A 14,077-nucleotide genomic window follows, 5' to 3' on the forward strand; every position below is an offset into this window, starting at 1 on the left:
GCATGTGTCCTAAGATAGAGGGAAACCAGTGTTGCTTCTCAGAAACATTGCTTATATGCATAACCAAGAACAGTTACCATGCACATACTAAATATATTCCCAATCAATGGCTTAAAAATTACAGTAAATTGTATGCTGAAGGTTTTCTGAAAGCTAAAATGATAATCTTCGCTAGTCAGCAGAACAATCTTACTGTACAAAAAGGCATATATTTTCCAGATAGTATTTTAATGGCCTGAAGGATGTCACTTTTCCTTAATAGTATAATACCATTTTTTCATACTGTATGCAGTGTTACTGTAACAGCTATTATTTCCCTATCTCCAAGTTAATTGAAGCAAACTTCACGTCAGACCTTAAAGTAAAAAGGGTGTGTAGTATTCTATGCATCTGATCCATTTTACATAAATGCAATTAAGCAGGAGAAGACTGCACCAAATAATATGGATACTGTAAGATGGATACCAGGGACCTCTCTGCCTGGACCCAGCAAGGTTTGGCAGTGCCAGTACTGATCTGTTGATGATCCCAGACTTTTGGGGGCATTTCTGCATCCATCTCCTCCACCATCCCCAGTTCCAGCACCATGGCCAATTGTATATCTCCATTACAAATGAAGTGTGTTACAGAGAGTGCTTTAACAAGTATAGCATCCAGAGACTTCTATCACCGTTCTTCATTTTATATAAAAGCAATGGCAGAAGTGCCTGCAAATTCCCTCTCCCCAGGCACGGGAGGGCAAAACTTATATTCTACAGCAACGGCTCCGTAATATAGAAAAGAGAAGCAACACATCAAGAAACTTCCAAGTTATTTTACTTTCTGAACATCAGAAGTGGGAAGCAAAGAGGCAGGAGTAAGCAGGATGCAGCACTATCCTTTTTTACAGGTCTGTAGGCAGAGAATATGAAAATACTTATAGTCTCCAGCAATAAGAGCAAGAATGAAGAAAACAATTTCCTGCTATCTACACTGTTGGGACAGGAGATTTCAAAATTATGGTGATGAATGGAGGGAGAGTAAATTACAAAAGGAAGTGAGAGTGACCAAAGCTTGCAAAGAAAGTTATAATTTAAATAAAAGTGGAATGAGGAAAACAGTACGAATGAGGCCAGAATCAAGAAGGTACAGGGCAGAGAAAAAGAAACTAAACTTGACTAAAGAGATTCTCTTTAAATATTAATCAGATAGTAACAAAAATCTATGTCAAAAAAATAAAAAAGATAAAAGGAGAATCTAAGAGTAAGCCTTGTTGAAAGCATTGTATTATTTGGAGTGAAAACGCTTGGTTCAAATGCAAACTCCTGAGAATGACTATGTTAAAAAAGAAGGATCTATAACCAGTGCTCAAAAAAGGAGAAGATACCTGATATTTTTTTTTAATAAGATTAACAAAAGCCCTTTGCTAGGAGGAGGGAGCTAATTCTAAGGCCCAATGTATGTTCCACCTAAGCTTCGCTAGCTGATCTATCAGAATAAAAATTAAAACTCGAAAGTAACATAGGAGCTATATACACTTTGTTACAATTAAAAGCATTTATCATTCAAGAAATAAATAACAAATGAGTTTAGAACCGATAGAAGACTCAGTGCAATTTCTAACCAAGGGTAAAACAATAACATACTTTGCAGGAAGAAAAAAAAAATCACTATCCTTAAAAGGTTTAAACACTTGCAACAAATACACAATCTGCCTTGATAAGCAACTGTTTCAAAAGACTTATTGAAAGAATTTCTATCCATTACAATATAATGATTTAAGGATATTTAAACTTCAATTATTAAATCCACAGGAAAATAAAAGTAATTTAATCAAGGTATGCAAATTTTATAACCTTATTTGTAGCATTATTTCTATCAGTTACATATCGTCCCAAAAATTGGAAGTGACAAATTTCAAGGGGTTTACCAGCTACAAAAAGGACAGGAAATAGCAAGAGGCAGAAAAGCAAAATAATACAGATAAGAACATGAACATTTCATGAGTATTTACACTGCTTAAAAAAAAAAAAACAACAAACCCAAAGGGGAAAAAAAAAGAAAAAAGCCAATTCTTTCTAAATAAAAGGAACAAGCACTGAATGTTTTTTTTTGTCCCTTCCTCGATAAAGTAAAATTGGGAAAATTGGTTTGAGCCAATGTATTTTCTCGTGGCTGTGCTTTCGGAGTCACCAAGGCAAGAAGTATTCCAAATTTACTGCTATAGTTACCTATTCTATACTTCTTCTTAACAACTGCATTCCCTGCAATTGATGTGGTCTTACTTTGAGCTAATATTCAGACTGAGATTTGAAGACATGAAAGTATTCCTCTTTAAATAAGTTTATCAATTGCATGATTTAAAACTGCAGCACAAGTCTCACAAAGAGACTGTGCAGATAGCATGACCAAACAGAAACATTTCGTTTTCCAGAGTTTCATCTTTTTAAGATGAAAGTGGTGTTATCTAGCGGTAATGATCATCTGAAGGAGACAAATGAAGCCACCTAGGGTACCCCCCGCAGTAGGAATCCTAGGTAGATATTTATTTTAAATAATGGTTATAGTTAGCTACAAAACGACCTTTTTATCACCATAGTAGGGTTCTAAGAACCAATACATGTAACAGCCTATTTAATCCAAAATTTTTTTCCATAAAAATATTGTGATTGCTTTTTTTTTCAATTCTGTTTTTCTTTCCTGCAGTTTTCTTCCTACCAAAACTGATGAAATGAGTGGGGCACTACAAAGAAAAGATTGAAACTGGGAAAGGATAACAAAGTAGTGAGATTAGGTTTTAACATCAGCACTACATTCAGAGTACATAAAAATATTAGAATATTCTACAAAAACAAGTGAGCTGTACACATCAGAACCAAATATTTTGTATTTTGTTATTTTCAGTACTACTAGATTCATAGCCAAAATAAATTAAGTTGACATATTGCTAAAACTCAGTGACGCACCTTGAAGGAAGTAAAGCTCTTACATTCCTGACATGCACACAATGTTTAAAAAGAAAAATAGGCCCCAAATATCATCAGTTGTTTAAAAATAAATAATAGGGTTAAAAGCAGGGCCCTTTTAATAATGAAAGTACTTACCGTTGACATTCCCCAGCATGAAGAATTAAATCTTCGTTATTCCAAGCACTGATGGTCAACTCATGTTCTGTAGAATTGAAGACATCAAGAAGGAGATGGCATTGCCGGGTGCTGTTCAGATGGGAGGGAGGAGAAAATAGCACAATTTCAATAATTCAGTATATTTATCATATTGCATAATAATTTACAACTAAACTCAAATGCCAGCCATTACAAAGGCAATTAAACTCAAGAAGTGCCAAGAGTTTTAAGAACTACTCTTCTACTTTGGAAACAGGTTCTCTGGTCCATAATACAACTCTTCTGAAAATCAAGAGATACCATTTTTCAGAGCATACACAGGAGCAGCTGTGTTGCTACCTTGCAAGCTCTCAAGACAGGCACACTCACAGGACAAGCACGGGAAGTTAAGGTTCAGGTCACAAGAGGGATAACAATGTCACATGCAATCAGGCAGTAAATGATAGGCAAGCACTGCTTGGGGACAGCAGCATGTCTCTTAGCAAAAGTAAAGAGCAGAAGTGGGGGTGGAGGCTTTTTTTATGTATATTTTGAGGGTTTTCACTCTGCCTGGGTAAAACCCCAATGAATACTGAATAGAGAGAAGAATGCATGAAGGTAGCTGAGTGCCTGAAGCAAACATGTCAAAACTCAAGAATTTAGAACCAATTAGGAGTTATGCTTGTTATTAGAAACTCCCTTTGTTAACAGCTGACAAGAAAGAAATAACTGGAAGGGCAGTATTCAAGTCAGTACCTATCCAGTTACCTGTAAGGCTAAAAAAGAAAGGGGAAAAAAAGCCTGGCTTCTGTCTCATCACTGGGAGAGTGGGACAAGACCTGTAAAGACACAGCAAACTTCTGCCTCTCCAGCAGATACGAAGTTATCATCTGCAAGAGAGACTTCCAGTGTAGACTAGTTTACAAAGTTCAACATGGAAGGAATTTCTTATTTATCCCACAGCAAACCCAAACAATTCTCTGAAATAAAACTGAAGCCTTGTGCAATATCTTTTGGCAGCAGAACCAAGGTTTTGTAAATAAAACAATTCATGCCATAAATATAAAAAACTCTTCAGGACTAAATACCATCACTAATACTAAAAATTCACATATATGAACTCCTGCACTATGCAGTGAAAATTATTCACCTTCATGACATTTAGTTCATCCTCGTCAAACACTACACAAAACAGACACGTAGGGGAAATAATTCTTTACTTGTCCATTCAAAGTTAATTCTCCAGGGAAATCTTCAATAAATAAATAAATAGATAAACCAACCCAAAGTTACAGACTTATTACAGTACTTTGAAAACTTTGAGGAATAAGTTACAGGTATTGGTTAAATAAAAAATGAGACTAGAAAAAGACAGCCTTAGATGTTCAGAGTAAATACAGGACAGTATCAAGGAGACTATTAGAGCAATGAAAACCAAACACAATTAAAGATTACAAAAATATTTGAATTAAAACAGTAAGCTTCAAATACTGGAAGCTTGTATCCAAGTAAACAAACCAAGAAAAAGCATTAGCTCTGGAAAATTAGAAGTAATGCCATAATAAAGTTAGAAAGGAAAAAAGAAACCCTCAAGCTGTTAAAAAGCAATTTGCTAAAGATCTCAAAACTAGCATGATTTTTTTTTAACATACTATAATCAGTAGGACTGTGTAGAACTGATGATGCTGAGTTATGATCTGGGTGAAAGTGGAATTTCCAGGAAAATAATTAGCAAGAAAGCCACATTAAGTATTTGTATCAATTTTCACCATCCTTTGTGGGATAGGAATTAAAGAACCTATCTCAAAGTGTCAGTAAATGAGATTTGAGAGGCAAATCACAAGTGTGATAAAGGAACTCCAATATGATTCTGCTGAACTACGACACAGAAATCCAGTCAGCAATCTGTTGCTTAAACTAAGCTCCCTACCAGAGAATATCAAAACATCATATTGTTTTAAGGATTTTATGGCAATTGAGTAAATCTTAGACCATTAACCCTGGCCTCCATACTACGTAAATTAATTTTGGGGGGTGGGGAGAAAGTATGTAAGCTTTTAAAAAACTTGAATTGTTCAAAATCATAAATGGATCTAAAGATGATTAAATTAGATACCATAATGGTCTGCTGAAATTTTTGACTGAGAAATACCAGTCATAAGCCAACAGATTCCTGGAACTGGGAAACATTATCCCACATTTACACAATTTATTCTTCCTATTCCAAACAATCCACCATCATCAGTTTACACTAAATACTTAGTGGGCTGGGGAGGGAGGTATGGGGTGAGTTACTGAGGGAAAAAAATGCACTTTGAGTGGATTTTGAGTTCTCTAGGACTAGTTAAGTAGATGTTACAGTTCATCCCAGAGAAGGCAAAGAACTTCATCTTCAACATTTCCACAACCTCAGTCATCAGTAGCTTCCCAGCTTTTTAGAGGTTTTGGGTCTTCTTGTTGTTATTAGCTCATTTTTAAAATTTGGGTCAAACAGATCTAAAATAAGTCAGTTTGTGTTTGCGTGTTTTGGTTTGGTGGTTTTTCCTCCAGAACATCTATTGAGATAGCATGGTATCATCACACACTAACACACAAAAAAATTAAACCGTCATCTCATTTTATTCCATATACTTATGGAATTACAAGCACTTAAGAAAACAACATGAATTAGTACAGAGCTTCCCATTTCTGCAAAACCCAAATAATCTACTCTATGGATTATCCTGGAAGATACAGGAGAAAAATACACCATCACACCACAGAAATCTCAACTTCCATATAACCACGTTCTGTCTCCTCATCATACAACCCCCCTTCCCCAAACGTTCTCACCCATCCACCAACCACAGTGGGCAGCGCAATGTTTTTGGCTGGCACAGGGAACCAAGCAGGTAACTGCTGATGCCCTGCTTCTGCCTTTCCTCACTGGGACTTAAATTAGGATATCTCTTCTCTGTCCAGTTACCAATCTGCAGGAATATATTTCACTTTTCCCTCAAGCTGTCTGAAATTAGTTTAAATGGACCTAAGGGAGAGGGGCAAACAGCTTAAAGTGATCATATAAATTTCATCTCCCTAGGAAATATAAGATTAGCCAGAAAAATACAGCAGACACCACAAACGCAACATCTGTCTTTTCTGAATGGAATGATACAGAAATTATCGCATTATGTTAAAAGTCAAAATTAAATGTAGGGAAATTAAACCTGTACAGGACTGTAAAAAGACACCAGGATAAAGAACAAAAGTTCTTTAAAACTCTTGTTTTCAGCTGTCATTTCGACCGCTAACAGAAAAGAAATAAGCTTGGGCCAAACAGTTTCAGAGCCTAAGTCAAATAATACTGAAAATCACACATGTGCCAACATCTGCCATGTCAATGATCTTTCTTATTTGTCCATGATGTTTCCTTTAGAAGAATATACCATAAATTTCACATTCAGGATTCTCTTTTTTAAGTAACACAACAGTCTGTACATCGGAAGGTTGTACAGGTGAAAACTAGAATTACAAGGAAACATTTTCAGTTGATTGATTTATAATCTGAAGGTCTCGGAGGAACATGCAAATTTAAGTCAGTACTCATTTCAAATAATAAAAAGTAAGGATTATTTTTAATTGAAAATTGAATTCAACAGTGTCTTGAAGATTTATTGTATAAATTAGTTTCTGTTATCCTCTATTGCAGAATTCAGGATATAACACAAACAAAAGTTAGTGGCATGATGAATCATGCTGTATTTTTGAAATCTTGCAATGTTAGTTATGATTCCCAAAATAGTCACAAAACGAGGGCCATGGGACCTTAAGGCAAGAGACAATTACACTGTGATCTAGACATTTCTTCCAGGGGTATCCTGATTACTATTCCAATCCTCTCTGAAATGACAGCAGAGGATAATCTTCAGTAACATTTAACACAGTATTAAAAACCAGATGCAGCTGCCATGCTGTAATGACAGCTCACTTCAGTGAATAATCATATTGCCGTTCTTTTTCCAGCTTAGTTTTAAAGTCAGTTTAAACAAGAAATACTCAGGAGGGGCTGGCAAGTTATCTACATCCTGACTCAGCTCAGTTTTCCCATCAACTGAAATCATGGCGTGTTTTCAAATCCTCGCTTTTGTATGTTTCTTTTCTATTTTCTTTTAACCGGCATCCCTACTCAAAACAAGGCATCAGAAAGCAGCGAGAAGCATTGGGAATGACAACAGGCAATGGCGTGCCAGATGATAACCCTCTTCTCCCAAATCCACTGACAAACACAAAGAGCAGAGTAGCAAAAGAATGTTCTAGAGCATCTTCGTTGATGCTATTCTGTTTTCAATACGGTTTCTTTAATTCAATTTTGATTTTTATTAAAATCTCTAAAAATGAAGCTTGCAAGAAAAACTTTAGATGATTAAATCAGATTATTCACTTTACTGTTTAAAGGTCTTTTCACTTATTCCAAGAACTGTCCTTATCTGACTTCTCCAGTCGTAAACCTTTTCAATTATGCTAAATATTCCCATCACATCTATAAATATTTGCAGATTTATGTTCTCGCGTCTTTGTATGCCAAACTGTACATATTTAACATTTTGATCTCAAAAATCAACTCTCTCAATCTGTAAGCTACTTTTTGTTGCTCTTCTGTGAACCCACTGCAACATTATACCATTAGCAGAGTTTAAGGTTAGCAAGACAAATTAACTATTGGGTGTAACCTCCCACATGTCATGGGTTCCCACTCAGCAGAATCTATATTGAGCTCAACGGTGTGCGTATAAATGAAGACTATATTCTAGAAAGACATCTAACACTAATTATTTTCTCCATGTAGAAACATTCATTCATTTTACATAGGTCATAACTTAGCCCTCCTCCGTACTAAACTGACTGCTCTTCAAGCACCCAAACAAGAGTTTTTCTCCACTCTTCAAAGCTCTATGGCATTCAAACACTGAAATACTGCAAAACAGAAGACTAGAAACAGCTGCCTTTCAGTAGGTAGCTGATTCTCACACTGAATGTAGCAAATGTGAACATTTAATTTAAAAATCCGGTCTATAAAACCAAGAAGTGTTTCAGAAAATGCTACCGAACTTTCTTATTGTGTAACAAAAATGTCTCTTGCAGCACAGCTGAAGATATATACTGTTTACTCTTTCCCTGGTATGATTTGTAAATATATAATGATCAGAATTTCTCACCCGAACCTGACTGCTGAAGAGGCTGTGTTGCAATTTATTGTAGTGAAAATGTGGGCAACCCTGGAAACTAGAATGGAAATTCTGAAAATTATGTCTGATTTCATTAAGACCCAAAGTTCTACCCACCGAACTGAGGATCTCCTGAGAACCCTCAACATAGTCAAGATTGTTCTTTTCCAGTCTCTAAACACTTTGCTGAAACCAAGTTGGAAAAACTGGATCGTAACTTTAAATATAAAACAATGAAAGGTCTCAGACTAGGAAGAATGCTGCAGGCTTATTATGAGCTGATGCCTTCTTCACAAAACCAAAACAATTAATGAAATAATATACATTCATGGTACAAAGGAAAATTAATTTGAACCTACAGTTATACGAACTGAGCTGCTGCAGTTCTTTTTTTTTGTCCTCTGACTCAGTTACAAGAACAGAGTCACAGCCTCTGCACTCATCAAGAGATCCACAGCTGACGTTTCATCAGCTGTATAGTGGTTTTAAATAGGAAGGAAAGGACGCTGCCTCAAAAATCGAGTAAAAACTATACCTTGTTTATCATCTTGAATTTGTAAATTTAACAGGTAAGAACAGTCTTACATATCTGGCTTTTGAACTTTGCCCAAAAGTGAAGGCAGAATCCCTACTGCGCTGTGGATTGACTTCATCTACAAATTCAGACTGCCTCACTACCTTTGATATAAGCAAGACCAAGATTTTCCGACCTTTGTAGATGGCTCTTACTTTAGACACTTTTGTACTGATGCTATAATGGCAAGGGACACAAGGAGACCAACAGGCAACTCACAGCATACAGAGCACACATTAACTTGAAATCTTACCAAACGTAAGGAGTGAAGCAGTTGGTTTTTTGTTTGTTTTTTTTTTCTGGCATGCTCTCTGCTCTTTCATAAAGGCAATAAAGGAGGACATTCAATGCTCACCAAAATTGGCAGATAATGCCTTTGAGAGAATCAACACGCATAAAGGAGATAGTCCAAGACAATCGAGCTAGCACAAGCTTCAACTGCAGACTTTCTTAGAGCTAAGAGTGTGTCAAAATCAAGAGGTATATCACATGAAACTCTCAACAAAACACTTCCCTTACACTGAACCGTTAGCATCAGACCTTTGCTGGCAGCCTGTAATCTCCTGGTAATTGAACTGTTTTGAGGCCTGCAATCACACCAGTAGTCTTGGGGCTAAGAACTGATAAGGAATCAATTAACATGGTATCCCCAATTACAGAAGACAATGAACACAATTTTACTATATAGATTTATCTGCATATTATGGTACATAAATGGTTAAGCAACTGGATCTTTGAATCCCTTCACTGAGCTGTGGGACAGACTGTGAGAACTTTCAGCATTCACTCCTTATACCCTATTTCAGGGCTGCTTCAGGCACCTACATTCTTGATTATGCCTGATGGGACAATCATCTCCCTGCAAGCATAAACAGGCAGCATCAAGGATTACAGGTAACCCAATCAGAGGTAAACAATTTCCCAGCACAAAGCTGTTCTGCCTGTCTTTTCAGATGTAGGCAACTGAGTGAGCATAGGTTGATCTACACAGTGAAAAACCTTGGAGCAGGTGACGACCATTTACTGACAGAACATCATCTCTTCTGACAGGAGAGCTGATATCTGCATCAGAATTAGGCAACAGATTAGGCACTGCAGCACGTTAAGGGCTGCATCAAGCTAACCACAGATTCCTCTACAGACCAGCACAGATAAAGGTTAAAAAGACCTGCTGTCTGGATTAAATGTATCTTAAGATACACTGAAGAGGAAGTTAATGAAACTTCTCCCTATAAAGCAGAACGCTGTGCACAAGTGGAAGACACAATTTTGGCTATATATTTAGAAAAACAAAAAAGAAACTAAAGTCCCCAGTTGTTGCAGTGATATTTCCCATGCTTCTCTGCTCAAGCAGCTAAATAAAAAAAATACCAATTAAGTTTGGAAGACTTTTACATAAACCATAATCTTTATGTTACAACTGGGGGGGAAGAAAGTGATTTCAGTAACATTTCCTGTTTTTTTCAGTAAAGGCCTAAGGGAAGAATCAATGTTTAAAGTTTTTTATTTTGCTTTGACTTTTTAAGCCCAGCAGCTATTAAACTATTGTTTCTTACTTGTGTTGGGGTAAAATGTAAAATAAAAACAATAAAACCATAAAAGAAAGGGGGGGAACTCAATCCATAAAATGAAAGCAATGATAACTTTCATTCTGAAATGACAGCTGAGAAGGTAAATTATAAAACACTGTTTCTCATAATGACTAAACAAAAATAGCTCAGCACCTCAGACAGAATTTAAGCAATGAAATCTCAGCAGTAAATCAAAAGGAAATCATATTCAATATTTTAACTGAGCAAGTACAAAATTTTACTTATAATTTGCTGTTATCAAGTCTCAGATACTGGCAGAGATTATCAACAGCCAAAAAACAAAATTTGTTTCATTTAATGAGAAATAGTTATCCTTAGCAGCCTGGATGATGACTTATTTCTGCTATTTTTCACTCTAAAATGTAGCATCACATGACAGGTGACCTCTTCTGATGGAGAAGCACCAGAGTAAAGGAGCGGTGTTACTGACCCAGCCTGTTGTATGGAACAGCCAGCAAGAGCTAATAAGCACTTTAAAACAAAATGCAATCATGACTTAGCAGACAATACGTACCTAATGTAACAAAGAAAAATAGGTTTGAATAGCTTTTTGACAGGTCTTGCAATAAAACATTTCTGACAGAAATTTAAATATTACAGTATTTTGTCTCAACTCAGTAAAGCTTTAAGGCACCCTAATTAAAAGCAGTCACATCTTTAACTCCACCCCCAATCAGCAAATCCCAAAGTTTCCACTGACTTAAACGCTGATCAGTATGACGAACAGGCAAAGAATGAATCACATGCATACAATATGAGCTGAAGCACTTGGCTGAATTGGAGCTACTATATACAGCACCTGCTGCTACAAGACTTGTAGAACTGTACACAGCTGAACAACACATACGTTCTACATTTGAATTAGCACCTCAATCTGTTTTTAAGGTTTTCAGGATTAAATACTTTCCTCATAGAATAAATTCCTGAGAAGAGATTGACAAGGCAGGGGTAGGATAACCTTGACTTACACAAAACACAGCTGGAGAAACCTAGCACAAAAAACCAGTTTACCAACAAGAGTTTCAAATAAAAGCATTATGTTGTATTTGGAGCTGTTATGGAAGCTTGGCAGCTTCACACTCAAGCTACTCTGTGACTATAGGAAAGTAACCGCAATGAACCAAAAAGCAGTCATCCTGTCCATCTAGCGGTATACACAGAGTGCAAGGGTCTTATGACAAGGAACAAAAAGGACGATGCATGCAAATAATCAATGAAAACTGAGTATTTTAACCTGTATAATGAATCTTCCTGAAAACAATTTAAAAGTAGATGCTGTAGTACTTCCAGGCTGATAAAGAAATATCACTTATTACTCCTTGAAAACCTTACAAAGGCTTAAGGATGTGCCGCTGCAGGGACAAAACTCTGAACATCATTAATAAAGTTCCCGGCATTTTGCAAACAGCTGTTCTGGGTCCTATGTTCTGACTTCGCAAGTAGCATTAGATCTACCTTACTAGAGCACTATTCCTAAAAGAATAAAATTATGCCTGTCATGCCATACTTTCAAGCAGCAAAATGCTTAATGAACTTGCTTACCAATAAAGCCATAAAAGAGACCTAAATCTGTATAAGAGCTGAACACAATCTACTCAATTAAAAAAAAAAAATCCTGTTTCATTTAAAAAAATTTTTACAAAAACTATTTCAGTGTTTCATTATCTTTGCCTAACCTAAATTTCCCTTGCTATATGCAAAGGTCATAATTTACTGTATTACTTGCTGTGAAAAACAGATAACTAACCTCTTGGAAGTGCCATTTATGTAATTAAAACCTTAAGTCCCCTGACAGTCTTCTCTTTTGCTTCAGCAAGACCGAGAGTTTCTTTAAACTTACTTTTCAGCTTAAGTCAGATTTTAACACTCTTCTTGCTCTAGACTTTCTCCAGCTTGTCCACTTTTCTTCATGTTTCCCAAGTTCAAGCCCCAAACATTTCTTGAGACTTTACTTATTCTGTTCACAGGAACAAAAGAAACAATGTTTTGCAAGCTATTTTGCTTGCATCCTTTGACACTTCTGCTATGGGATGATACTGGTGACTCATTTCTTGCCTTTGAAAATGAAATATGCTCCCCGTATCTCCCAGGCTTGTACTCCCTTCTTGCCTATCTTTGGGTTTTATTTCTAAATTCCACCATGAAAAAGGTCCTGGTACCAACAGACACTGCTTGGATCAATTAAGTTCACTCTCAACTATTAGTAGTAGTATTACGTAATTGCACTGATTAATTTCAGAATTTAAACCAAACAAAATGCTTGCTCCCACAACACTTTCTTTTCAATAATCCTGCTACTAGCTAGTTGGTTGCTGATTCTTACAAGGGGACTTGTAATAATAGTATACTCTTATCTTGATTTCTAACAATTTTTTCTTGTACTAACTTCATCCTTCGTCTAAAAGAGCATTTTCTCCTCCCTGATATTTACACCCCAGAAGTACTTATGCACTGAAACAAAGTCCATTCTCAGTCTTCCTTCTTCCTAACAAACTCAAGCTCATTTATTCATCGTATGAATGACAGCTATTCAAAGGCCACTTCTGGAACTCCCAGAGTTTGAATATAACCCAAATATTTAAAGATTGTAAAGTATTTAACTACAAACATAGCTGAACATACGTCAACAAAAAAATATTGATTAAGGATTGGTAAAATCATTAACTTACAGAATTAATTTTTCCAAAAGCTGCTTTGCTTAAGCAGTATGTAAAGCAATATAAAATGAATAAAAACACACAGAACAGGAACTGTGTATTTAGCAGTCAATGAAGACAATTTTATCCAAAAAAAAACCCATACAAATTAAACCTGATTGCACTCAGTGGCTGATGAATTTTAGGCAATCACATTTTCATGAGTGTGGCATTTGACCACCATCAAGTGTTGCCATGGTTTTTAAAAAATCACAACAATATGTGAATCTACTATGTGGCTTACAAGACAAAGGAAGCGCTAAAGGAGAGAATGATTACAATTAATTCCTCACATCCAAAGACAATCATGCATTTTGGGTACGATTCTGTTAGACAAACACAAAATACTGTAATGCACAACCCACCACAACAGCCACAAGATACAGAAAGAAGTCATCAAATTTTACAATAAACAGGAGATATTCTGTCCCTGGTAAAACAAACCATCATGAAAAAATGTTTGAACCTTAGAAACTGTCCAATGCACATGGATTGCTTCAATCATAGCCTGCAGTTAAAGGAGGCTAGACTCCTATATGAGAAATTTCAAAAATTTGTTCATGTAATTCTTTACCTACATGTTGCTGATGTTATTGAAAATTTCCAGCATGGTCTTTAAGTTCTAGACAATATAACAGAGACAGTAAGTTAAACAGACAAGAGTCAAAACAAACCTTACCTTGATGCTGGAAGGGTACTAACACGTGTAAAGAAAACAGATGGCTCTACTTCTACGTGAAGGCCTAGTGAAAGGTTCCGGTAATATCCTTCAACATGTCCTGGTCCACCAGAGTACTTAAAATTCAAAATGGCTTCCAGTGTCTAGAGAAAAAAAAAGTAAATTACTTATTAGCTATGTTTCATTACTGTGCGTTTCACAAGTTCAATTGAATTAGACCATAGAAGTGATTTACCAACAAAGTTTCAA

General features: G+C 36.1%; 1 protein-coding gene across 11 annotated transcripts in view; it reads right to left on the reverse strand.

The window, feature by feature from the left end:
* TRAPPC9 (trafficking protein particle complex subunit 9) overlaps positions 1-14,077 on the reverse strand; it is a gene marked incomplete at its 5' end in the record, with an annotated part of 509,504 nt that overhangs the window by 313,820 nt on the left and 181,607 nt on the right. For all 11 annotated transcript variants that reach the window (XM_080377735.1, XM_080377732.1, XM_080377736.1 and 8 more), the window contains 2 exons: positions 3,084-3,194; positions 13,829-13,971. In XM_080377735.1, the coding sequence (XP_080233861.1) occupies positions 3,084-3,194; positions 13,829-13,971 (254 nt within the window). The remainder of the gene's footprint in view (positions 1-3,083; positions 3,195-13,828; positions 13,972-14,077) is intronic.

Source organism: Falco punctatus (assembly GCF_963210335.1).
Source record: "Falco punctatus genome assembly, chromosome: 3".
NCBI lineage: Eukaryota > Metazoa > Chordata > Aves > Falconiformes > Falconidae > Falco > Falco punctatus.